Source organism: Macaca mulatta, chromosome 13 (genome assembly GCF_049350105.2).
Source record: "Macaca mulatta isolate MMU2019108-1 chromosome 13, T2T-MMU8v2.0, whole genome shotgun sequence".
NCBI classification, from domain to species: domain Eukaryota; kingdom Metazoa; phylum Chordata; class Mammalia; order Primates; family Cercopithecidae; genus Macaca; species Macaca mulatta.
Window position 1 is genome coordinate 23000824 of NC_133418.1, and position 24172 is coordinate 23024995.

At 46.6% G+C, this 24172-nt stretch overlaps 1 protein-coding gene across 1 annotated transcript; it reads left to right on the plus strand.

The window, feature by feature from the left end:
• The first annotated feature begins 5576 nt into the window (after positions 1-5576).
• On the plus strand, positions 5577-13403 carry IL37 (interleukin 37). The gene is made up of 6 exons (XM_077959015.1): positions 5577-5702; positions 7541-7671; positions 8369-8431; positions 11648-11767; positions 12162-12304; positions 13084-13403. Exons 2-6 carry the CDS (start codon positions 7566-7568, stop codon positions 13330-13332), a joined length of 681 nt encoding a protein of 226 aa, XP_077815141.1. The 5' UTR covers positions 5577-5702; positions 7541-7565; the 3' UTR covers positions 13333-13403.
• The last annotated feature ends 10769 nt before the right edge of the window (positions 13404-24172 follow it).

Here is a 24172-nt window from a genome sequence, read left to right on the forward strand (position 1 = left end):
GTCCATTGAGCATCTGCAGCTGGATCAGTTTCCCCAGCATTACCCAACCCCTTGAGCATGGTTAGTCCTAAAGGGGAGAATTAGCCTTTCTATCCCTGCTGCTATACATGCCGGGACAAATCATAAGAAATGACAGCATCTGATGACAATGCAGGCTGCAGGAAGCAGGAGGCAGGAATCAAATTGGTGCTTATCAAATAATGCTTCAATTCTTTGAACATTGGACTGTACAATATGTCACGGATCTATACCCAGGTGAGTTCCCTATTACTCACTCCACTGAAGCCAGGTTGTGGGATTAGTTGTCCGAGAGGGAGTTTCAGTCTCACAGCATAGGGTCATTCTGAGAATTCCTAGCCCATACTTGTGTGGAGACCTCCAGAGAATAGAATCTGAGTTGGTGCTGAGTACCTCCAGGAGGAAAGGAGTGGCAGGAGGTGACACACTCATCCTCAGGATGCCCAGCCCCACAGTCAGAGGGGAAGAGACAGAGCCACATGCATACAGATCCTCTCCCCAGTACGTGCCAATGACATGGCTTCCTAGCCTTTGGGCCAAGGAAACAATGTGGGAAGCAAAAAAGGACAATTTTCTCCTCCCTTTGTGTGAAGACCGAGCAGTTTTACCAGACTCCCAGGTTCCCTTCCACTCTGGGTTGAATGTGAGTGACAGACATTCAGCTAGAACACTAGAAAAACTATTTCCTGAGCCACTCGCCTTTAGCCCTGGAAAGTGTTGGATTTGTCCTTCGTCTTTGTCACAGTAGAAACTGCTGAGAGATTCAGAAGTCGGGCTTTGGAGTTAGACAGACATGGGTAGAAATCTGAGCTCTCTCACTTATTAGTGTGGGACGTAGAGCAACCTTTAAAATCCTTCCAAACCTCAGACTTCTCATGCGTGATGTGAGGATTGTAATACAGCCCACCTAATAGGGGTTTTTGAGAATTAAAAATATTATTAAATGAACAGCATTTAGTAAGATGCCTGACCATTGAAAATAACAAAGCGTTTATTATTGTTGTTATTATTAAACATCTTTTCTGCACCTTCTGACTGGGGACATCATGTCATCAGAAATACCTAGGATGGGACAAATTCCCCACGGGCTGGGCCAAGGGTGCAATAATGGAGGAGTGAAGAAGGAGGAGATGAAGGCAGAAAGTCCCCAGGAGCCCAGCATGGTACAGGCTGAGCTAGTGCTGCAGAGCCTCCTTGGAGCAGCCACAGAGCTTGCATCTGGCCCTAGAAGAACCTCTTCCAGCTGGCGGGACCAGCTGTAACAGTGGCCAGGGGATTTCCCAGGGCCACTGGGAACTCCTAGGAGTTCATCTGGACCAGGCCTGCCTAGACAGGGATTATAACAGGGACCCTTCCCAACTAGCAGGTGATTTAGCCCTCAGTCAGAAGCTCAGGCATTTGTTTGATGGAAGGTGGAAGGCCCTGTGCTGGGCCAGTGACTGTCAGGGGTGGGTGGGTGGCTGGAAAATAGCAAATAAAACAATATGGTAACACAGTAACCACATACTATGTGAAGCTATAATATGGGTATCTGTGGTAGGCAATTCTAATGTAGAGAATAATTCTAAGGTGCCATTCTCCCCCCATGCCATAAGCACACGGCCTCTGTCTGGGTTTCTCATTGCGGAATCTCTTCCTGGTCTTCTCATGCCCAGACAGAGGGAAGGACTCCTCCTGTAACACCAGCTCTCCTGCCACCTCCTCCCTGCAGCCCTCCTCAGCCTCCTCTGCACAGGCTGGCTTCCTCTCTGGTGCTGCAGCGCTCTGCACTCGTCAGTGGTACCTGCCTACAGGTATTGGTGTCCTTGTCTCACCACCCTACATCACTGTGAGCTCCCCAGGAGCAGGCTCCCTGTCTGACTCACCTGTGATCCTCCACCTCCCACCCTGTAGTGCCCCAAGCATCGAGGACAATCACTGGCTGCCCCTTAACCCAGAAATGCTGCCGAGACAGGAGGCCATGGCCCAAGCCCCTGGAATGGGTTATTACTATGTCAGCACAAAGACCTTTGCACAAATGAAGGCTTTAAAAATGCAGTCCTAGTCACGTGGAGGAGGGCTCATAGGATTCCCAGGAATCTGGAACATTCTCTTGAGAGTTTTCCCTCGTCTCTGTTAAAACTCACACCTATGGCCCAAATAACAACAAAAAAATGGGTGTAAATTATTGAAATAACTTGTGCATGGGGGAACAGGCCCCCCTCCCCCAGAGCTGACAGAAGCTTCAGGTGAGGGTCCCAAATGCCAAAATGTCTGGTATCAGAGAGGATGGCCAGTGACCTGGGGACACATGCTGTTTGCAGTGTCACCCAAGGAGCAGCAGCGTTGGCCCCACAAAGTGACGAGGACGCTGGCTTCCCACGCTGGGCAGGCGCTGTGTCTGATGAAGGGAATGCCTCGCAGCATGTGCTGTCCGTCTCCTCGTGTCAGCTTACCTGGCTTTGCTGGCAAGTGGCCGCTTGAATTTCTTTAAAGGTGGAATCTCTCAGTGGGGTCTAATCTGTTCAGAAATATCAAAAGAGTATCCTTGGGAATGGATGGGATTCCAGAGCCATCTGGTAATCCTCTTAAAACAACTCCTGGATGTGTCTCAGCACATCCGCCACCTTGAATGCAGGAGGCTGGTTCAAATGGAGGAGCATCGCTCTACTGCACTGTTTTCTTTTTCGGCCTAAAGTGCAAAAGGGGATACCTTTCATGTAAATAAATCAATTGCAAATGTCTAGTCATGCTGAGCCCTGTCTCGTGCTGTGGATACAAAGGAACCAAAGGCCTTTCTCCCCGCCCAACACACACATAACACACACACAAAATCATAAAATCATTCATACCCACAACACATACAACACATAACACACACACAAAATATATACACACAACACACACCAAACATGCCCACAAACCTGTGTTCAGAGATAGATCCTGCCAGTGGGTTTGTGGTCTCTCTGACTTCAAGAAAGAAGCCGCAGACCTTTGCAATGAGTGTTACAGCTCTTGAAGATGGCACGGACCCAAAGAGTGAGCAGTAGCAAGGTTTACTGTGAAGAGCAAAAGGAGGAAGCTTCCACAACCTGGAAGGGGACCCCAGCGGGTTGCTGCTGCTGGCTGGGGAGGCCAGCTTTTACTCACTTATTGGCCCCGTCCATGTTCTGTTTCCATCCTATCAGAGTGCCCTTTTTTCAATCCTCCCTGTGATTGGCTACTTTTAGAATCCTGCTGATTGGTGCATTTTACAATCCTCTTGTAAGACAGAAAAGTTCATGATTGGTGTGTTTTACAATCCTCTTGTAAGACAGAAAAGTTCCCCAAGTCCCCACTAGACCCAGGAAGTCCATCTGGCCTCACCTCTCAACCCTATACATGACATGAAAATACATATGCACAAAACATACACACACAAAGCATACATGCATCATGCATCTCCCCAAACACACACATACCACAGAAACATACACACGGGAACTCAGCTACCTGTCAAAAGTCTGAATGGTGATTGCCTCTGCAGTGAGTAGTTAGAAAAGTGAATTTTTTTTTCCAATAAATTGGAGTCCTTAAAAATCACTGTAAGATAGAAAATTTTTAAAAGTATATAAAATAAAATATGTATGTCCTTTGGCCTAGCATTTACACATGTAGGAATTTATCCTAGTGGAGTAATCAACGATATATGCAAAGATTTGGACAAGCATATTAAGCGCAGAATTATGTATGCATATATGTGTATATAGATATATATCTCATACATATAATAGCGTAAAAGTGAAAATAACTCAAATGTTCAAAATTGAGGATTAGTTAAACTATGATCTGTCCATATGTGACATACAAGTTAGCTGCCCCTTATTCTCTCGAGCTTCAACCTCCTACAAACAAACAGTGTCCCTTGTATATCAGTATTGGTACAGATAATCGAACTTACTGAGGTTTTATATGGGATAATAAAGGCAAAGGTTTATGAATACTCCATACTACACTATGTAGCAACACCTATTACAGACAAACTCTTCTCTTTCATTTCCCTTCCTTTCCGGAACCACTCGGCTGAATCTCTACAAGTCTCTATTGCAACTACCACAACATGGCACCCTCCCCGCATCTCCATCTTCCCCTGTCCTGAGAGCAAGGACCTGCTGCCCCTACACTCACATCCTCATTCATTCCAGAAGTCAGTGCCACAGAAGTGCCCATAGTTACCCCAACCACCTTCTTAGAAGATAAGTTAGTGTTTGTTTTGACTTTTTAAAATGTTTACTTCCTCTTTTCCTTCACAATCTCATCCCATCCCAAGAGGTTTATCAAGAAGTTCTCTAAAGCTATGTGTCTCCTTACTGGGAATTTAACCGACAAATCAGGGATTTTTATTCTAGCCATCAAGGGAATAACATTTTTCCAGGTCTTTAGACAAATAGTGGAATACCTTGCAGTAATTAGATATCCTATTGTAGAGAAGTATTGATGAAATGGAATGATGTTTGAGATATCATATTGAGTAGAAAAGTCAAGATACATTAGGTGGGAAATGTACCTTGCAAAATAATTTGTCAGACACATTCTTGTATTTGTATGTTACATAAATGCATGTGTGAAGAAAGGCTACAAGATGAGACCACAGTCTTCGGTGAAGTTTAAGAGATCAGGCTGCAGCATGCTCAGAAAGCCCTGTGTTATAGTTTTTCCCGTAACTAAGGATGTGATCTTGGGTAAATTGTACATCCTCTTTAAACTGCGCTGCCTTTTGTCTGTAAAACAGGAAGGATGGTATTTACCCCCAGGGTCATCAAAGGATTTGGCTGGAGAAAAAGAAATAAATGGGCTGAGCCCAGACCTGGCACAGTGAGAGCATGGTGGTTGACTATTGTGCTGGCCTGTTGTTCCTGTGTTATTGACATGCTGCTGCTGGTGGTCCAGAAGCTATTACCTTAATTGGTTACGTGGATTTCCCTTCATACTGACCAGCTGTGTGTGGCGTTGTAAAACATAGCCATACATAGTAACTGACAAGGGCAAATACAATGGAAAAATGCAAGGAAATGCAGGTAAATAGCTAAGGGGCTGTAGAAGGAAGCTAGTCCTTGGAGGGCTTGATCAAGGAAGGTTCCTTTGCATGTCACCTTTGAAGAAGAGGGGACACAGAAGAGATATAGGGCACTGTCAGTGCATCCCGGAGTGTACCTGGAAGGGGACATGAAAGGAGAACATTTTTCTCTGGGACATGGGGACTCCACTTGCATGAACTCTGGGATTGGGGCAAAGAACCATCATGAGAACAAGGGCTTCCTTGAACCTCCCAGGCTCGTTGGCTGATCTAAACCCTGTGTACCCTCTTTTCTTCACTCTCCTCTGTTTTCTATACCTCTGTTATTGGACTGGACTGGAAGCCACCTGATCTATCACAAGTGCCTTGAAATGTGTTGAATGGGTGTGGCACAGTCCTTAGCAGAGTGGCACTACCCCCACAGGAATTTGTTTATACCCTTGGCATGGAAAATAGCAGGAAATGAGTGATGACTGATAACCGAGGATGCTATTTATTATTGGCTAAAGGAATACTGTGTTGTATTTGCATAGCCACTCACATGAGTTCCAGACCTAGCTCCTTCAGGTAAAGGATCCTGAGAACTGAAGGCAAACAGAGCTCCAGGAGTCCAAGACAGAGCCACAGACCACGAGGATCCCTGGCCCAGGTAGGTGGTCCTCCTGTGCTCGCTTTCAAGACCAACAGGCATGGATGGGGAAGTAGAGTAGCATCTGGCCATCTCGACCCTTGCTTTTTATCTCCACCGGAAGCACATCTGAATTTCTAAATATGATCTTGGAGACCTGCCCAGAACACCTTGCTCTCAGCCCCAGTAGCAGCCTGCTCTCTCCCAGGAGGGCTTCCGCCAACAAGTAGGGCATTGCTGGAGGGCCAGGCAGACACTAGCTTAGGAAACCCGCAAACCCTGGAAATGCTGCTAGTCCCTTCTCTGAAGGCTCAGGAGACTGACTTCAGAGTCTAGAAAATATTGGTCCTTGGGAACAGATTTTGAGTGCAAAGAGATGGATTTCAGATGGCCAGATGCACTGCTTCTTTAGGGAGTTCCGTGAAAGCTCCCTGCATTTATCTTAATACAGATAATATCTTAATTTCATGAGTACCTCCCAGGAATGACCCCAGGTCCTCCAGCCTGTAAGCATCCTTCTGTCCTTGAGCAGCACCACAGTGTCTTTATGTCTTTGGACACCTGCATTTCTGTCAGACATCTCTTGCTCTGATGTTCCGGCTGCCACATTCTCAGTCAAGTGCCTCCAATGTTTTGTGTCCTTTGATTTACCCCAACATGACAAAGGCAGTTGTGCTTCATGTATTCAGGGATACTGTCAAACCACAAACAGGTTAAAATCAAACAGCAGATATCCCTGTCCTTAAAGACGCATCAGCTCTGCCCACCTGCTCCTGCTCACCGTCCTTATTGTTGAGTCCTGAAGACGCATCAGCTCTACCCACTTGCTCCTGCTCACCGTCCTTATTGTTGAGTCCTGAAGACGCATCAGCTCTACCCACTTGCTCCTGCTCACCGTCCTTATTGTTGAGTCCTGAAGCCCTTCCTTGTCATTTTTTTTTTTTGCATGAACAATTTTGTTCCCTTTGTCTTGCTCCTAAACCATTCTCAAAGGATTGGGTTTGTACACAAACTGCCTATCTCTGCAATCTTAGAAGTCATATGATCCTGAACAAGTCACTTAACTTCAGATTTTTTATCTGTAAGATGGGAATACCAATTTTTGCTCTACTTCTGTCCTATGTTGGCCTGGGCTGATGTTGTGGAAAGCTCTTTGTCAACTGAGATAGGGTGTGCAGAATTTGTATATATAAATATATCTCCTCCAACCCCTCCCAATGAAGCAAGTCATGTGAGTCAATCCTATCCTAAGATATTAGGGATTGGGCCTCCTGGGACCTTTAGTGGCTTAGGTTTTCATGAAAAGAGGTTGCAGAGCAACTGCTTTTTGTTAGGCAAAGATTAGGCTACTGCAGAGACTCAGCAAACTTTTATAGAAGGTGTCAGACGGTAAGTACTTTAGGCTTTGCTGGCCAGATGATCTCTCAACTACTAAACCATGCTATTGTAGCCTCAGAGCAGCCACAGACAATATGTAAACAAGAGCATGGCTGTGCTTCAATAAAACTTTATTTAAAAAAACAGTCAGGGACTAGATTTGGCCAAGGGCCATAGTGTGCCAGCCCCAAGACTAGAGCAATGCACTTTTAACTTTTTTTATTTTATTTTTATAAAATGCCAAGATCCACAAAAATGCTACTGCACCCTGTGTGTTAGCACTGTGACTCACAGTTCGGAAAATTCTGCTTTGAAGGAGTGACAGGCAGGAGAGCATGGTCTGGCCCCTTGGGGCCTTTCTGGTTGCAGCAAGCATTTCTAACTAGAGAGCAAGGCCAGTGGTATGTTCAGCACCAGGGACATCCAGCAAGGTGTCCTGGGGTCAGAAGATGCCATAACTGGTCCCCTTTCTATCTCCTTAGGCCTTGGACTTCATTCCATTTTCTGATGAGTAATAACTCAACGTTGAAAATGTCCTTTGTGGGGGAGAACTCAGGAGTGAAAACGGGCTCTGAAGACTGGGAAAAAGATGAACCCCAGTGCTACTCAGAAGGTAAGGTTCTTGTAGAAATCCACCTCAGGGCCAAAGTGTAATTCCTAGAGCAGGACTTTGCTAGGTGCTGTGCACAGACCCAGCTGTTTCCTGCGGACCATGCACAGTCAGTGAGCTTTCAAACTTCCCTGGACAAATAACTAGACAAGAGAAATTCTGGAAGGGAAAAGGAAGCTTTGCTTCAGTGTCCAGGCACATAAGGTGGTAGATAAAAGGATCATCCTCACCTACAGATTTGGGGCTTTAGCATCCTGTTTGCCAACTGGATGGTTGCATATCCTTCAAAATGCATCTCTTCCCTCCCAACCTTCCCAAGTGGAAGAGAAACCTCTGATGAGAAGCGACTCTCTGAAGCTGGGTTGAAAAAATGACCCAGGCACAGGGCATCTGAGTACTCCATGAGGAATGCAGTTGGGTGCTGCCCTTGGGGGACAATAGGAGGAGGCTTTTGACCCAATGACTGTCTACTGAGGTGTGAAGGGAGAGGCCTGTAGCATGCCAGAGGCCAAACCCCTGAGCCAGTTCATCTCTATTCTATGTTTTTGAAGAGGGAAGCTATGGTTTAATGTCATTACTATCATGCTGCTGTAGTATTTCTCAGCACATACACAGAAGAGGGAATTACATGGTCCTTGATACCCCTAAATCCTTGGAAAATCCCAATTGCATATGCTAACCTCACTGTGTCTGACTGCAGACCCGGCTGGAAGCCCCCTGGAACCAGGCCCAAGCCTCCCCTCCATGAATTTTGTTCACACAAGTAAGGCCCCAGGGTGAGGTGATGGCGGTGGCTGAGGTGCGAGGGTGGGGATGGGGGATGGCGCCATTGGGCCCTCTTAGAGGGTGGGAGAATTGTAGACTGGGGACACCTAAGGGTGCTGGATGGGGCTGAAGTCTTTCCTTTTCGGAAGCAAATCCCATCAGGAGAGAACTCTGGGAAAGATGAGCCCGGGGAGGGGCAGGTGATGCTCACCTGCTAAGAGGCACAGGGCAAGGAAGAGTTTGTGCCTGGGAACCTTCCAGGTGCCTCTTCTGATCATAGTTAAGAGACTGGAGACACAGACCCCCTCCCAACACTGATGACAAACAGCCACGTGGCCAGCGGGGGTGCAGGGACACCCACACCACTAAGGGCTCAGGGCGGTGCTTTCGGAGACTGAACCTTCCTCTCATGCTGCCATTTGAACACCACAACACCCCAGTAGGAAACTGTTAACATTACCACTGTTCAGGTGACACAGGTTGTCAGTGACAGATGTGGAGATTTAAAGGTACTATAACATCTGTCTGCTTGACTCAGGCTTAAGGCTCCCGTCACCTCCTCTTCTCAGGAAAGAGTCAGGAGACCTCAGTCTGAGCCCCAGCTCTAGTGCAGGTGGATGCATGAATACTGAGCCTCACTGGTAAAGTGGCAGAGAGGACAAATGGGACCAGGTGTGTAAGGGCGCCTGGCACAGTAGGGGGAGGCTGCTGTCACTGCTCCACTGCTGCTGCTGCAGTTACCTTTGATGTTTTGGTTTTGTTGTAGTTACACCATTGCTGGCTTTGGATCTGCACTGTGTCCACTTCAGGTGGAACCAAGTGCACAAGCCTCTCTGTCGGGCTTGTCATGACTTCTCCTTGTCAGGGCTGGGATGTCCTTCAAATCTGGGAGAAGTGGTTCTCCAAGTCTGGTCCTCAAACGTCAGCAACATCAGCTCCTAGAAGTGTTAGGAATACAGATTCCCAGGCCCCACCAGAGACCTCCTGCATCAGAAACTCAGGGGGCTGAGGCTCTGGGGGCTGCTTTAACAAGCCTTCCAGGTTGTCGTGATGCATCTTGAAAGTCTGAGAGCTACTGCCCTGCAGAAAATTACTAGTGCCTTAAAGCTGGCGCTGGCACTGATGTTACTGCTGCTGTTGGAGTACAACTTCCCTACAGAAAACAACTGCCAGCACCTTAAAACCACTCACACCTTCAGAGTGGCTTTGAGAAAGATTTGGGGTCAAGGATCATGAGCAAGAACACCAATTAGGAGGACAGTGAACTGGTCTGCATGTGAGACGCTGAGATCCTATGTCAGGCTGTGATAGAAACAAAAGGAAAGAACAGCTTTAAGAAGCACTTAAGAGGTACAAAGTAAGATGATAGTGCTAGAAAAGTAGCTTCTTAAAAATAGCATTTTCCAGTCTCACCCTGGACTAAGTGAATGAGAATCTCAGGAGTGTGAGGCCCAGGTAGCCATGGTCTTAAAATACCACTCACCAGGTGATTCCCAGTGTGCACCAGGGTTGAGAGCCACAGGCTTAGGCGATGCCACTCAAAGGGTGTCCTCAGACCAGCAGCACCCACAGCTCTGAGAGCACATCAGAAAGGCAGTCTTGGCACCACCCCACCTACTGAACCATAGTTTGCAGGTGATTTCTTGCACATTAAAGTGTGGGAAATGGAAAGGCTTAGAGTTCAGCTAGCTCAGTGACTCTCAGTCAGCCTGCACCTGCCCCATGAACTCAGACTGTCTGGGGTGGGCCCAGAAAAGCTCCCGAGGAGATTCTGATGGAAGGCAAGGGTGAGAACCATGGATCTCATCTGACCCCGTATCACTGGGGAGTTACTTAGGATCTTGCCTGGGGCCAGCCGTCTCTTCGATAGACGCTGAGAGTGTCCACGATGCTTGGGGCACTACAGGGTGGGAGGTGAAGGATCACAGGTGAGTCAGACAGGGAGCCTGCTCCTGGGGAGCTTACAGTGCTATAGGGCAGCAAGACAAGGACACCAATACCTGTAGGCAGGTACCACTGACGAGTGCAGAGCGCTGCAGCACCAGAGAGGAAGCCAGCCTGTGCAGAGGGGGCTGAGGAGGGCTGCAGGGAGGAGGTGGCAGGAGAGCCGGTGTTACAGGAGGAATCCTCCCGTCTCTCTAGGCATGAGGAGACCAGGAGGACATTCTACAATGAGAAACCCAGGCAGAGGCCGTGTGCTTATGGCATGGGGGGAGAATGGCACCTTAGAATTATTCTCTACATTATAATTGCCTACCACAGATACCCATATTATAGCTTCCCATGGTGTGGTGGTTACTGTGTTGTCATATTGTCACATTTGCCATTTTCCAGCCACCCACCCATTCTTGACAGTCACTGGCCCAGCCTGGGGGCCCCTGCCCTTTATCAAACAAGTGCCTGAGCTCTTTGTGGAGGTGAGGGTCACCTGTCCAATCAGAGGTCAGGAGGGGAGGTTCCCTTTTAAGACCTTACTCTAGGCAGACCTGGCCCAAATGAGTTGCTAGGAGCCCACGCCCTAAGAACCCTCTGAGGACTGTTGTGGCTGGTCCTGCCGCTAGAAGTTCTTCCTCCAGGGCAAGGTGCAAGATTTGTGGCTTTTCAAAGGAGCCGCTAAAGCCCAACCTTGCACCGTGCTGGACTCCTGGAGGCTTCCTGCCTCCACCCCTCCCAACTCTCCCATCACCGCTCCCTTAGGCTGGCCAGTGCAGGGATCTGTCCCACTCCAGGCACTGCTGATGGAATGATGCCTCCAATCAGAGGGTGCAAAAAAGAGAGTTAAGAAAAACAATGATTATAAAGAGTCCTTTTTATATGTCAGACATTTTCTTCGCTCAGGCTAAGTGCTACTTAATTTGAGTAAGCATTTTAGTTCTCATAACTCCTCTCTCAAGTAGGTGCTGTTATTACTCTCATTTCACAGATGAGGACATTGAGGTTTGGAGGGATTTAGTAACTTGTCCTCTGTCCTACAGCAGAGCTTGGATTTGAATCCATCTGTCCAAATCTGGAACCCATGTGCTTGCACAGAATGCTAAATTGCTTGTCCCAGCGAGATAGAAAGCCCAGGAGTGGAAGAAATATTCAGTGGCTGTGATGTCTGAGCCCACAGGCAGGGTGGAGAGCTGAGGCTGGGGCCCTTGGATGTGGGGAAGAGAAGACTGAGTCTTTCATTTTCGATGTGAAGTATTGATATCTGGTGATATTGATCTAGGTCCAAAGGTGAAGAACTTAAACCCGAAGAAATTCAGCATTCATGACCAGGATCACAAAGTACTGGTCGTGGACTCTGGGAATCTCATAGCAGTTCCAGATAAAAACTACATACGCCCAGGTGACTCTCGGTTTTGGCTGTGTTTTCTGTCCCCACCCAGCAGGGGTAAGGCCTCCCTCCAGGTGGGCTCAGCTCCGTGCTATACCATACCCCATCTCCAGCAGGTGGTGGAAGCGGGGAGGAGAGGCCCCAGGGACTAGGGCATCAGAGGAAGGGTCTCTAGCGATGACCAGATCTGTAGCGATGACCAGAGTCTTTCTGGAAGGGTGGGAAAAAAGGAGGCAGACACTTAGGTTGTTGGAAGAAGAGGAAGCTTAAACCGGTGTGATGGAGGGAGATGTGGGCCACAGAGTCAAGGGGAGAGGGGCTGCGCACCAGGCCTGAAACCCCAGCAGACAGGAGGGACCTTTCCCTGCTCTCAGAATCCACACATGTTCTGACTGTCTTTCTCCAGAGATCTTCTTTGCGTTAGCCTCATCCTTGAGCTCAGCCTCTGCGGAGAAAGGAAGTCCGATTCTCTTGGGGGTCTCTAAAGGGGAGTTTTGTCTCTCCTGTGACAAGGATAAAGGACAAAGTCATCCATCCCTTCAGTTGAAGGTGAGAATTCTAGCTCAAATTCCTGTGCCTTTGGCTACTCCAAAGTAAAAGGCCAAGATCCTCAATGCCTCTCGCTTTTCTGCAAATTCTTATCTTGGCCAATATTACAGGGACATCCACCTTTCTGGAAGCACCAGGCAGAAGAGTCCCATACCTTCTTCTCTGGTTCCTTGCCCCTTCTAGGGAAGGAGGGACTCCACACAGCAGGGAGACAAGGAGGAACTGAGCACCCATTCTCCTCTCCTGGGCTCACCGGCCCTGGCCCTGGGCGGGCGGTGCTCCCCTCCTGCTGGGGCCCTCCATGTGGCAAGCAGCACAATTGGGTCAGGACCCTGGCGTGCTGCTGCGGGGCAGGAGGGTGTGAGGGAGCACTCGGAGGGCAGTGTGCCTGCTCTGCAAATTTCGTCCTGCATGGAGCATCCTTTCACTTGAGGGGAGAAATCTTAGGAAGCTCAACTGGATATAGATCTAGGCCATATTCCCTAAACGAACTTTAACAACTATAGAGCTGAGATTTTGGTGTCCATCTACTCTTACATCTCTCTCTTTGTCTCAATGTATTTTTAATTTGGGGGACAAGAGGGTATGGAAAAGAAGGCATGATTGCTTCTCATCCCTTAAATACCAGTACCAAGGCTGACACATCATCTTCCCCAAGGACCATCTGCCTTCCCTCTTCTCTTCCTCTCCTGCGTAAAGGCCCGGAGGATGAGCACATGTGCTGGGTTTTTCTGCCTCTCAAAGCCTGCGCTGTCTAATTAATCTCTTTTACCTCACAGAAGAAGAAACTGATGAAGCTGGCTGCCCTAAAGGAATCAGCACGCTGGCCCTTCATCTTTTATAGGGCTCAGGTGGGCTCCCGGAACATGCTGGAGTCGGCAGCTCACCCCGGATGGTTCATCTGCACCTCCTGCAATTGTAATGAACCTGTTGGAGTGACAGATAAATTTGAGAACAGGAAACACATTGAATTTTCATTTCAACCAGTTTGCAAAGCTGAAATGAGCCCCAGTGAGGTCAGCGATTAGGAAACTGCCCCATCAAATGCCTTCCTTGCTAACTCAAACTAGTTACATAAAACACAAAATCTGCTCACTAACCTTTATGTCAGTGGGTTTCATTTCTCATTCATACTTTAAGGATTTGTGTTTTTAGAATACAGCAAGAAGCTTGTTTAATTACAAAGTTCTGGGTTGGAAAGAGACCAGCTTCTGCTTGTGTACTGCTATCCTGAACCATCAGACATCCACGTGTGTGTCATATGCTATGATGTGGCCAGTCTGAGTGCGATACTTGCAGCAGGAAGGAGCAGCTGGGTGCATGCTGTGCTCTAGAATTAGTCCTTCCACTGGGGTTTGGTAAGTTCTGAGGGCATTGATCCTGGGGCAGAAGTGGCTGAGTCTGTGTCTAGGGTACAGTGTGCAAGAAAGAAATGTAACAGCAAGTCACGATCCAGCCAAGTGATAATGGAAAAGGGGTAGTTGGGTCCCAGATAAGGAGCAGGGTGACCTGACCTGTGGAAAAGACACAGAGACAAGGAATCTGGCTCAGATGATAGCCAGGAGACCAGGTGAGCAGCCAGTTAGTGTCTTGGAGGCCTGTCAACAGGGCATGGTCCTATCACTAAGCAGGGCTCAGATCCTCATAATGGGGGAGAGGAAGGCTGGTCAAACAGAAATCAGGGCCTGGAAACAGAATGAGGGGGTGGATATAGGGGACGGAGGCCTGGAAATTAGTTTATTACTTTTAGCTCTTCAGTTACAAGCAATAATAATCACTTCTAGCTTATTTAAGCAAAAAGTATACTATGAAAGGAGCTTTCTAGAAGGATATTGGGTATATTCATTTCTTAGTGCTGCTGTAACAAATTACCACCAACTTTGTGGTTTAAACAATGCAATGTATTATCTTACAATTATGGAGGTCAGTCTGGAATGTGTCTCACTGGGCCAAAATAAAAGAATCAGCAGGATTGCAATGCTTCGGGGGGCTCTAGGGGAGAGTCAATTTCCTTGTCTCTTCCAGCTTCCAGAGGCCACCTGCGTTCCTTGGCTAGTGGCCCACTCCCATCTTCGCTGCTTGGGTTTTTCTCACACTGCTTTACTCTGACCTTCCTGACTTCTTCTTTCAAATATAATAACGCTTGCAATTTACACCAGGCCCACCTCAATATGCAGGATACTCTCACATCTCAAAGAAGCTTAACTTTAATCACAGATGCAAAGTCCCTTTTGCTGTGTAAGGTAACATATTCACAGGATGTGGGGATTAGAATGTGCACGTTTTTGGGGTGCCATTATTCTGCCTATCATGTGAAGTAACTTTCAAAATGGAAAGACATACTGAAGAACAAGTCAGGGATTTCTGGCAGGCCAAAAATGACAGAAGCCAGAAAACGTTGGTCCCGTCACTCAGGTGGGTAAGAGCCAATCATGTTTTTTGTCAATTAGCAAAAGATTGAGACTCCAAACAAATGATGTGACTGCCCTAGTTTGAGTCATGTATGAACTCCTTGGTCAGTGAAGGGCAGCACACCTTGATCAATACTCCCTACAAGACTGTATCCAATGAGGCCAGTGATGTTCCTCAAAGCAGAGCTGGAGAGCTAATCCCAGGAGAGAGGCGTGTTGGTGGTGGGCAGGCAGACAAAGTTTAGCCATAAAGGAGGAGTAGGGACAGCACCCCAGGCATGGAGGCTCAAGTGAGATGACGCCCATGGGAAGCTCTGACAAGGTCAGCGGCTTCTGTTTCTGATCCTGATGATGGTGATCAACACCAGCCCAGTGACAAAAAAGTACATAGTATATTTAGTAGATGTTCCCAACACAGAGAAATGGTAAATATTCAAGGCGATGAATACTCCAAACATTCTACCTTGATCATTACACATTCAGTGCATGTAATGAATACTTGCATGTATGCCATAAATATGTGAAATATTATGTATGTATATAAAAGAAAAAAATGTGGCTAGGTGACACCGATACTTTGGAGAGGAAGGGCATGTCTTCTTCATAATATCCCAAAACTATTTTCATGACAGAGACACAGCTATTCAAATTAGTCTCTGAGCCAGGGCTGTCTCATGGCAGTGAGGACTCTGGTTCCCTTACAGACTAGCAGAAAGAAGATGGGGCTTACTGACCATGGCCTTGAGGAGGCTGAACATGCAGGCCAAATGGAGACACAGACAGCCTGGGCTTGGTCCTGCTCCATCCCCTTCCAACCTGGTGACATATAGCGAGTCACTCTGGCATGGGTCACTCATGCTTCCTGTGAGGTTCCACCAAGGTAGCGAATGCATCAACACCTTACTGAAGCACAAGGCCCTGTGTACTGCTGACTTCACAAAAAGGCATGGTTGTGGTGATCACATACGTGTGTGCTATGCCATTGAATGCTGGAAACTTTTCTCACCCCAGCATTACCGACTCCCCTTTACCCAGTCTTATTGTTCTCACTGTAACACGCTATATAGTTTGCTTCTTACATTTATTGTTTGTGTCTCCCACTAGCATGTAAGACCCACAAGTGCTTTGCTCTGTGATGTGTGCCAAGAAACCACTGCAGCGCTTGGCACTTGTAGGAACTCCATAAGATTTTTATAAATGAAGAAAGGAAAAAAAAAAAAAAAAAAAAGAGAGGGAGGGAGAAAGGAAAGGAAGGCTTCTATTTAAATGATGGCCTTCTCCTTATTTCTATAGTAATATGAGTTCCCCTGCAAAGTAGATGCATTTTGGAAAAAGTGTATAAATAAACTCAGGTGGTTTTGAATTTCATTTTCCTAACTGTAATTGTAATCATGGATCTTTATGTTTAGTGAAAAAGTTTTGGCCCTTATGCCTTACATCTGAGAATCCCAAAGTATTGGTTTGTTAGGGCTCCCATAAAGAACCATAAACTGGGTGGTTTAAAACAACAGAAATTTATCGTCTCCTGGCTCAGGAGGCCAAAGTCTGAACTCCAGGTGTTGATTCATTCTGAGAGCTCTGACAGAGAATCTGTTCCAAGCCTCCCTTCAGTTTGTGGTAGCTCCAGAGTTCCTCGGCTAGTGGCAGCAAAACTCCAGTCTCTGCCCGCATTTTCACATGGCTGTCTTCCCTCTGTGTTTCTGTGTCCAGATTGTCCTATAAGGACAGAGTCATACTGAATTAGGGCTCGCTCGAATGACTTCATCTTAAGTTGATCTGTATCTGTAAAGACCTTATTTCCAAGTAAGGTCACATTCACAGCTACTGGGGGGTAGGACCTCAACATATCTTTTTGGGGGACATAATTCAACTCATAATACCCAACGTGATAACTGTTCATCTCATGAAATTTAATGTCTCTCAAAAGGTGATCTCAGGGCATTTAATCTGTGGCAGAAACTCCCATAGGAAACATTCCAACCAGAGGCTCCTTTCACAGCTGGTCACTCCTCCTACCCCATCCGAGGTCCTGGGGCTGAGTGAGGCAGTGGGGACAAGAGGAAGGCTGTCTTGGGAGTAGAAAGAGAAGACCTTATTCACTCGGCCCTCTGTTCGTGAATGAGCTATCCAGCACAGGATATAATAAATAGCTTTAGGAATGGTAGACTCCCAACATTTTTTTGATCCCAATTATCCTAATCAATTAAACAAAGTCTAGAACATGTCTTGAAATGCGGGCATTGGTACATTATGAAACTTACACAGAATTTAAAAACTTAGAAGGACTAAATAAAATAGGAACTGACATCTAATATTTTCTTCCCACATTCCCATGCACTGTCTGGCTCAACCAACCCCAGCCCTCAATCTCATCCTGGTGGACACATGCCTAGTGATGTGATCAGCTGGTTCTCAGGGGGCTGGTGAAGATGGGTATACAGCTTTTGCCAATTTCCATGGCATAACTACTCCACATACGGCCAATTTCAAACTACCAACATGAAGGCACAGACACAGAGTTTGGAAGAGATGTTAAGAATTGGCTATTGCAAGCTGATATAAGCTAGCTCCAGCACACCACCACCGCCACCTTTGAGCTCCTTGTGTTAGTACAGGGGTTGGTAAACTGCAGCCTGAAGGCCAAATACAGCTTGTTGCCTGTTTTGTGTATTTGCCAACACAGCCATGCTGTCTATGGCCTTCTTTGTACTGTAACAACAGAGCATGTGGCAGGATATATAGAATCTGGCACTCTATGAAACGTACTGACTCCTGCTCCACAGGAGAAGAGACCACAGATTGGCTTCAGCTTCCAAACATTCATCCCTGAGTCAGTCTAGAGCCTGAAATTTAGAGCCTGAAGCACAGTTTCCACCAGAGGGCTGAAATGCATGATAGTTGGGGTTTCCACCTCTCACCCAAAAGCCTACTCAATTTTTTACTGCAAAAACATGTTATCATCGTTATTTTTTACTTAGCCCACCTTTCCTTGGCAATTTTCCATAGGGAAATGCATTCTAAAGTTCAACTAATCAGGAGACTTGGAGCCTCTGGACACCCCCTTGTTCCTTGCCCGCAGTCCCTGGCAGAAGGTGCTTTATCAGAGAGGCTCCATGCAGGGGCTCAGGACAGGATCAGAGGTCAGTTGCCCCAAGGGGGCAGGGACAGCAGAGGGGACTGTTCAGTACCTTGTCATGGTCCTGGTGATTTCTGGTCCACGAGGGAATTTTCACATGCATTGGGTGATTGACAATCACCAATTGAGGGAGAATTTGTGTGCCCATTTTATAGGTGAGGAAACAGATGTAGAGACGTCAAGTAACTTTACTACAGTCATGTGGCTTTTAAGTGGCAGACTTTCAGGTGTTGTGACTCCTAGTCCAGAGTTCTTTGCACTGCCCCTGAGGTGCTAAAACTACTGTGCTATAAGACTCACTTGAGGGAGCTTCCTAAAAAGAGAGATTGCACAACCTGAGATTCTTGTTTAACTGTTTTGGGATATAGCTCAGGGATTTAGCTGCCTTAAAAAAAAAAAAAAAAACTTCCCAAGTAATTCTGATGCAAGTGGTTCTTTCTTGTTCACCCTTTGGAGAAACACTGCCTCCTCCCCATACATTTCATTAGAAAATGGTAACATGTTTTTCAGCCTCAGAGCCATTTCTGGGTGACTAGCCCACACTGGGTGACTGGACATTGGCAGTCCGCTGTACTAGCTTTCAGTCTAGGCTTAAACACACATGATAGGTGATGTCCTACTCCAGATGATATGAGTCTCAACCATGGAAAAATTTCGTCGTGTGGCACATCTGGTGGCTGTGCACTGTCCCCAGCAGTGAGGCACCCAGCGAAGACAGCAGCTGGGAGAGGCTTATTTACATGCAGTGGGACAGTGTGGGCTAGACTGCTGAGCCCTCTGCAGTTTACTCTGTGTCAGGCAATGAGGGTGAAAGGCTGAGCAGACTCAGGTGTAGACCGTACCCTCTAGGGAGACAGATATCAGTCAGGCCAACCCCAACTGTAGATGGAGAAGCAGTGCCCAGGCATGACCGGGGATGTATCCAACCAGGAAATCTACATATAAACATAAGAGGAGAAAATGAACAGATGTTGCTCTTATATTTATATGTAGATATTTATGAAGAGCGTATAATTTTGCTTTGTGTGTTTTAAGAAATTTATAAGTATGCCTTAAAAATGTTTAGTACATACTCTATGTATCTTTCCATTAGGTATTTTGTTTTTCATACTTATCCACATTGACATTGTAGCAACAGTATAACACAACAACCCCCTCTACAAAAGCAGAAGGAAGTGAAGCTTTGGAAGGAAGCACCCAGCAAGATTGCCCCTTTCAGGTGGGTACAGTGAGCAGGAGCCAGTGAGGTTGAGATCCTTTGAGAGGAGGCAGTCTTTAACCAGGGAAACTCTGCACTGCATCCTGGCCACACCTAACCCTTGAACAATGGTGCTTGGAGCACCTTCCAGCTCCTATAGCTTGCGAGTTCTTTCTCCCGCTCTTCACCCATGATGATTAAATCTTCTCCTACAGAGTTGGACAACAAAGCCTTGATTTCCTGCTTCCCCTGGTGTGATCACGAGGCATAGACATGGCCAGGAACATGTAGGTGTCTTTGAAAGCTGAACAAGTTAGTAAATTTCCAACCTCATTTCACCCACCAGGAAAATGGGAAAATAATAAAACCTATTTTACATAGGGTTGACAGGAGGAGTTAAGAGGGATTCAGTGAAAGTCCATTATTATCATTTGTAGTAGTAGTGTTGATAATATCAACAGAAAGTTCATTATGATTATTAGTAACAGTACCGATAACCCTCTTTTCTGTGCCTTCTCACTGGGGGGCCCAGGCCATCAGCAATGCCCAGGGTGTCATGGATCTCTGTTGCATCGGGCATCAGCTGTACCAATGGTGAGGACAGTGCAAGGGTGGGGATGACAGGGCAAGGCAGGAAGCATCCAGAAGCAGAAGGTTCATGGGGTGAAGATGGCAGGAGCTTAGGAACAGTCAGAGGGGTGTGCCTTCTCTTGTGGAGGCTTTCTGAGTGGGCAGCACCTGCTGCAGCGGTGGCCATGGATTCACCTGAATATGGGTGGAATTAGGCATTCAGCTGCGTTAGCTGTGCCTAGAAGGAGGAACTCTAAATGGAGAACTTGTCCCTATTGCCACCCCTGATCGGCAGCTGATCCATCCATCAGTGTCTGAGCTCAGGTGTGCATGGGGGTGGGTAAGAGCCCACACACAGGGCTGATGACTGAGTCTATTTAGAACAACAGATGTAAAATCTGGTAATGTAAAATGTGATAGATTACTTTGTCAATTAGCAATTTATACTATATAATTATATACATACATAAACATAAACACACGCAGTATTGTCTCCTACTCATTCCATAAACCTGATGCCTTTAGCTGGGATTCCCAGCTTTCACTCTCTTCTCTGTCATCTACTCCCTACATCCCCCCCATCCTGTAAATCTGGCTTATATGCCACTTCTTCCCTAAAGGCCTCCCTCAATCCCTTGCTGGAAGTGACATTTTCCTCTTTGAGCTGCCCCTGCCTGTGCTTTGGCGAGGTCAGCTATATTGCAGTATCTTGTATTGCAGTTCTCACATCATTGTATAGGATTCATTTCTGACACACTCCATATTTTTCAAAGGGCCTAGTGTGGGGCTTTAACAGTAACTACACCACCATGCCTAGCTAATTTTTTGTATTTTTGGTGGAGACGAGATTTCACTGTATTGGCCGGGCTGGTCTCAAACTCCTGAAGTCAGGGCAGTTTTGCAGTCATTTATATCCATTTTTAACACATGCAGATTAAGGGGCAATTTATGCAGAAATTTCTAGGGAATTGATAATAACTTTTCAGTCATCGAGTCATTGCCATGGAAGGGGGGTTAATGTCCTGGTGTTGCCATGGAAACAGTAAACTGACATGGTGAACTGGTGGGTATGTCTTATGAAAAGCTCCTTCCACCCAAGCCCTGTTTCAGTTAGTCCTCAATTTGGTCCATTGTCCCAGTCTTGCCTCCAGAGTCAAGTCCCACCCCCTACCTCATAAGGAGAGATGGAAATACATGGAATAGAATTGAGAGTCCAGAAATAATCTCATACGTCTATGATCAATTGATTTTCAGCAAAGGTGCCAAGACCATTCAATGAGGGAAAGAATCATATTTTCAACAAATGGTGCTAGATAATCACATGTGAAGGAATGCAACTGGGCCCTTATCTCACACCATATACAGAAATTAACTCAAAATGACTCAAGCACTTAAATGTAAGAGCTAAAACTATAATGTTCTTAGAAGAAAACAGGCATACATCTTTATGACCTTGGATTTGGTGGTTGATTCTTAGATGATACTAAAAGCACAAGCAAGAACAACAAAAAAAATAGGTACATTGGACCTCGTCAAAATTTAAAACTTTTAGACTGGGTGCAGTGGCTTACACCTGTAATCCCAGCACTTTGGAGGCTGAGGCAGGAGGATCTCTTGAGCCCAGGAGTTTGAGAGTTTGAGACCAGCCTGGGCAACATGGTGAGACCCTGTCTCTACAAAGAAAAAAAATTACCTGGGTGTGGTGCACGCTTGTAGTCCCCGCTACTTGGGAGGCTGAGATGGGAGGATTGTTTGACCCCATGAAGCTGAGGCTACAGTGAGCCGAGATTGTGCCACTGCACTCCAGCCTGGGTGACAGAGCAAGACCCTGTCTCAGATAAATAAATAAATAAATAAATAAATAAATAAATAAATAAATAAAGATCTCTGGATCTTGCCTTCGGAGACTGACTCAACTAACTGGTCTGGGTGGGAGCCCAGCCATTTGTATTTTTTGAAAACTCTCCAAGTGATTTTATTGTGCAGCCAAGGTTGAGAATCACTGTATCATAGGATTGGACTCCTAACTGGAAACAGTTTGCACCATCAGGTGTCACAGCAATCTGATAATAGTTAAGCTTTCCTCCTAGATTTTCTGATATTAGATGAGTCATGTTTACAAGTTTTTACCAAGAGACAAACTATCTTTCTGCCCTTACTTTCTCTGGTATACTATTCTAATCCCAGCACCCTTTGGAACTTCCACTGGGTGATGAATCTAGAAAGTAACTCTCTCGGCTACAACAGAGAGTAATGTTGGCCTGTTTGTGCCAGATCCAGCTGGTGTTAAGGGTGGGACAGCACCTCTCTGAAATCCCCTCCTCTCCCGTCAGATTCAGTGCCCCATTTACATTACATACAATCATCACTATGGGTTTCTATTACCTTGCTAGGGCATTTGGAGGTGACATATATACCAACTATTAGTTTTGAACCGTGGTTCCCAAAGTGTGGACTGTAGGGGCACCTCAGCACACTCACGAGGTGTCATGGGATATTTAAATATTTTGAGGAAAACACAGTGACATCTGTCAGGCCCATGAAAACCATTGCCATTAAATTGTTTCAACGCAATTACTTAACAAGCAGAACTGGCCAGGCGTGGAGACTCACGCCTATAATCCCAGCACTTTGGGAGGCCGAGGTGGGCGGATCACGAGGTCAGGAGTTCGAGACCAGCCTGACCAACATAGTGAAAACCTGTCTCTACGAAAAACACAAAAATTAGCCGGGCATGGTGGCATGCCCCTGTAATCCCAGCTACTCAGGAGACTGAGGCAGGAGAATTGCTTGAACCTGGGAGGCGGAGGTTGCAGTAAGCCGAAATTGTGCCACTGCACTCCAGCCTGGGTGACAGAGTGAGACTCCATCTCGGAAAAAAAAAAAAAAAAAGAGAGAGAAACAGAACTGTCAGGTGTTTATTTTGGCTTAAAGTACTCTGTGAAGAAATTCCTGGTACACTAAAGATGCCATGAACTGAGAGAGTTTGGGAACCTCTGCTTTAGAAGCTAGAGGTAGCATTCCTTGGGCACAGTACTGCCTTGGGGTCTGCAAATCCTTTCGATGGTGCATTTAGGTGTGGCAAGACAGCTCTTAGAGTGGGACCAGGTTATGTTTGGAGACAGAGGGAACTAGATTGAGCTGCCCAATAAAGACATGGCAGCCCAGCAGGGTGTAGTGACTCATGTCTGTAATCCTAGTGCTTTGGGAGGCTGAAGTGGCAGGATTGCTTGAGGCCAGGTGTTTGAGATCAGCCTGGGAAACAATAAGACCTCTACAAACAAAAACAAAAACAAAAACAAAAACATTAACCTCATGTGGTGGCATGTACCTGTAGTCCCAGTTACCTGGCAGGCTGAGGTAGGAGGATCACTGGAGCCCAGGAGGGTAATGCTACAGTGAGCCATGACTGTGCCACTGCACTCCAGCCCGGGTGACAGAAAGAGATCCTCTCTGAAAGATAAATTAAATAAATAAACAAATATACAGTGGCCATGGCGTCCCTAGAAAGACAAGGGCCTGGGAATGGGTAGAAGTCGAGGGAAATGAGAAGTGAGAGGGAGCCCTGGAGCTGGAACTGGGGGAGCAGGATGGCCTCTGAGAAGTTCCTGATGCGGTGTCACTGATGTGTCTGATGTCTGGTTGTAACTGTTTGCTGGGCTCATGTCATCCCTCATATCCGCTAGCTCCTTGCTAGTCAAAGTGTGGTCTGGGGATCAGCGGCATCAGCATCACTTGAGAACTTGTTAGAGATGCAGAATCTAGAGCCTTACCCAGGGACCAGAAACAGAACCTGCATTTTAACAAGCTCCCCAGGTGATTCTCACACACGCTGGCATTTGAGAAGCACTGGGCTAGTTGACAGGTTCTCAGGCATAGCTGATATTGAAATATCCAGGGAGCAGGCTTGGCATCAGAATGTTTAAAAGTCCTCCAGGTGTTTCTAAAGCCAGGTTTGAGGAATTACTGGGCTGATACAAATGTTTTGTGATAGTGTTTTGTGTGTGTGTGTGTGTGTGTGTGTGTGTGTGTGTGTGTGTGTTGGGGCGAGTTCTGGGTCAGTTTGGCACCAACACAGGAAACAATTGAAATATGTGAGCCATGAGAGAGGTCAGGAGAGAAAAGAAATTAGTGACACGAGAGGTACTCCTCAGGTGTTAGGAAATAGGGTAGAGCAAACTGGGTTTTCCACCATATGTTGGATAGGGGTTCAAGTAAATTCTACTTAAAAATTACAAACAGGGTCTGGGCACGGTGGCTCATGCCTGTAATCCCAGCACTTTGAGAGATTGAGGTGGGCGGATCACAAGGTCAAGAGATCAAGACTGTTCTGGCCAACATGGTGAAACCCTGTCTCTACTAAAAATACAAAAATTAGCTGGGCGTGGTGGTGCGTGCCTGTAGTCCTGGCTACTCAGGAGGCTGAGGCAGGAGAATCGCTTGAACCTGGGAGGCAGAGGTTGCAGTGAGCCAACATCGTGCCACTGCACTCCAGCCTAGTGACAGAGTGAGACACTGTCTCAAAAAAGAAAACAAAAAAAAAAATACAAGCA

Excerpts from the sequence above, each read along its gene's own strand:
- IL37 (XM_077959015.1), top strand. The coding sequence starts at position 7,566 with ATGAGTAATAACTCAACGTTGAAAATGTCCTTTGTGGGGGAGAACTCA. Across the intron at positions 7,672-8,368 it reads ACCCCAGTGCTACTCAGAAG|ACCCGGCTGGAAGCCCCCTG; the intron begins GTAAGGTTCTTG and ends GTCTGACTGCAG. Across the intron at positions 11,768-12,161 it reads TAAAAACTACATACGCCCAG|AGATCTTCTTTGCGTTAGCC; the intron begins GTGACTCTCGGT and ends GTCTTTCTCCAG.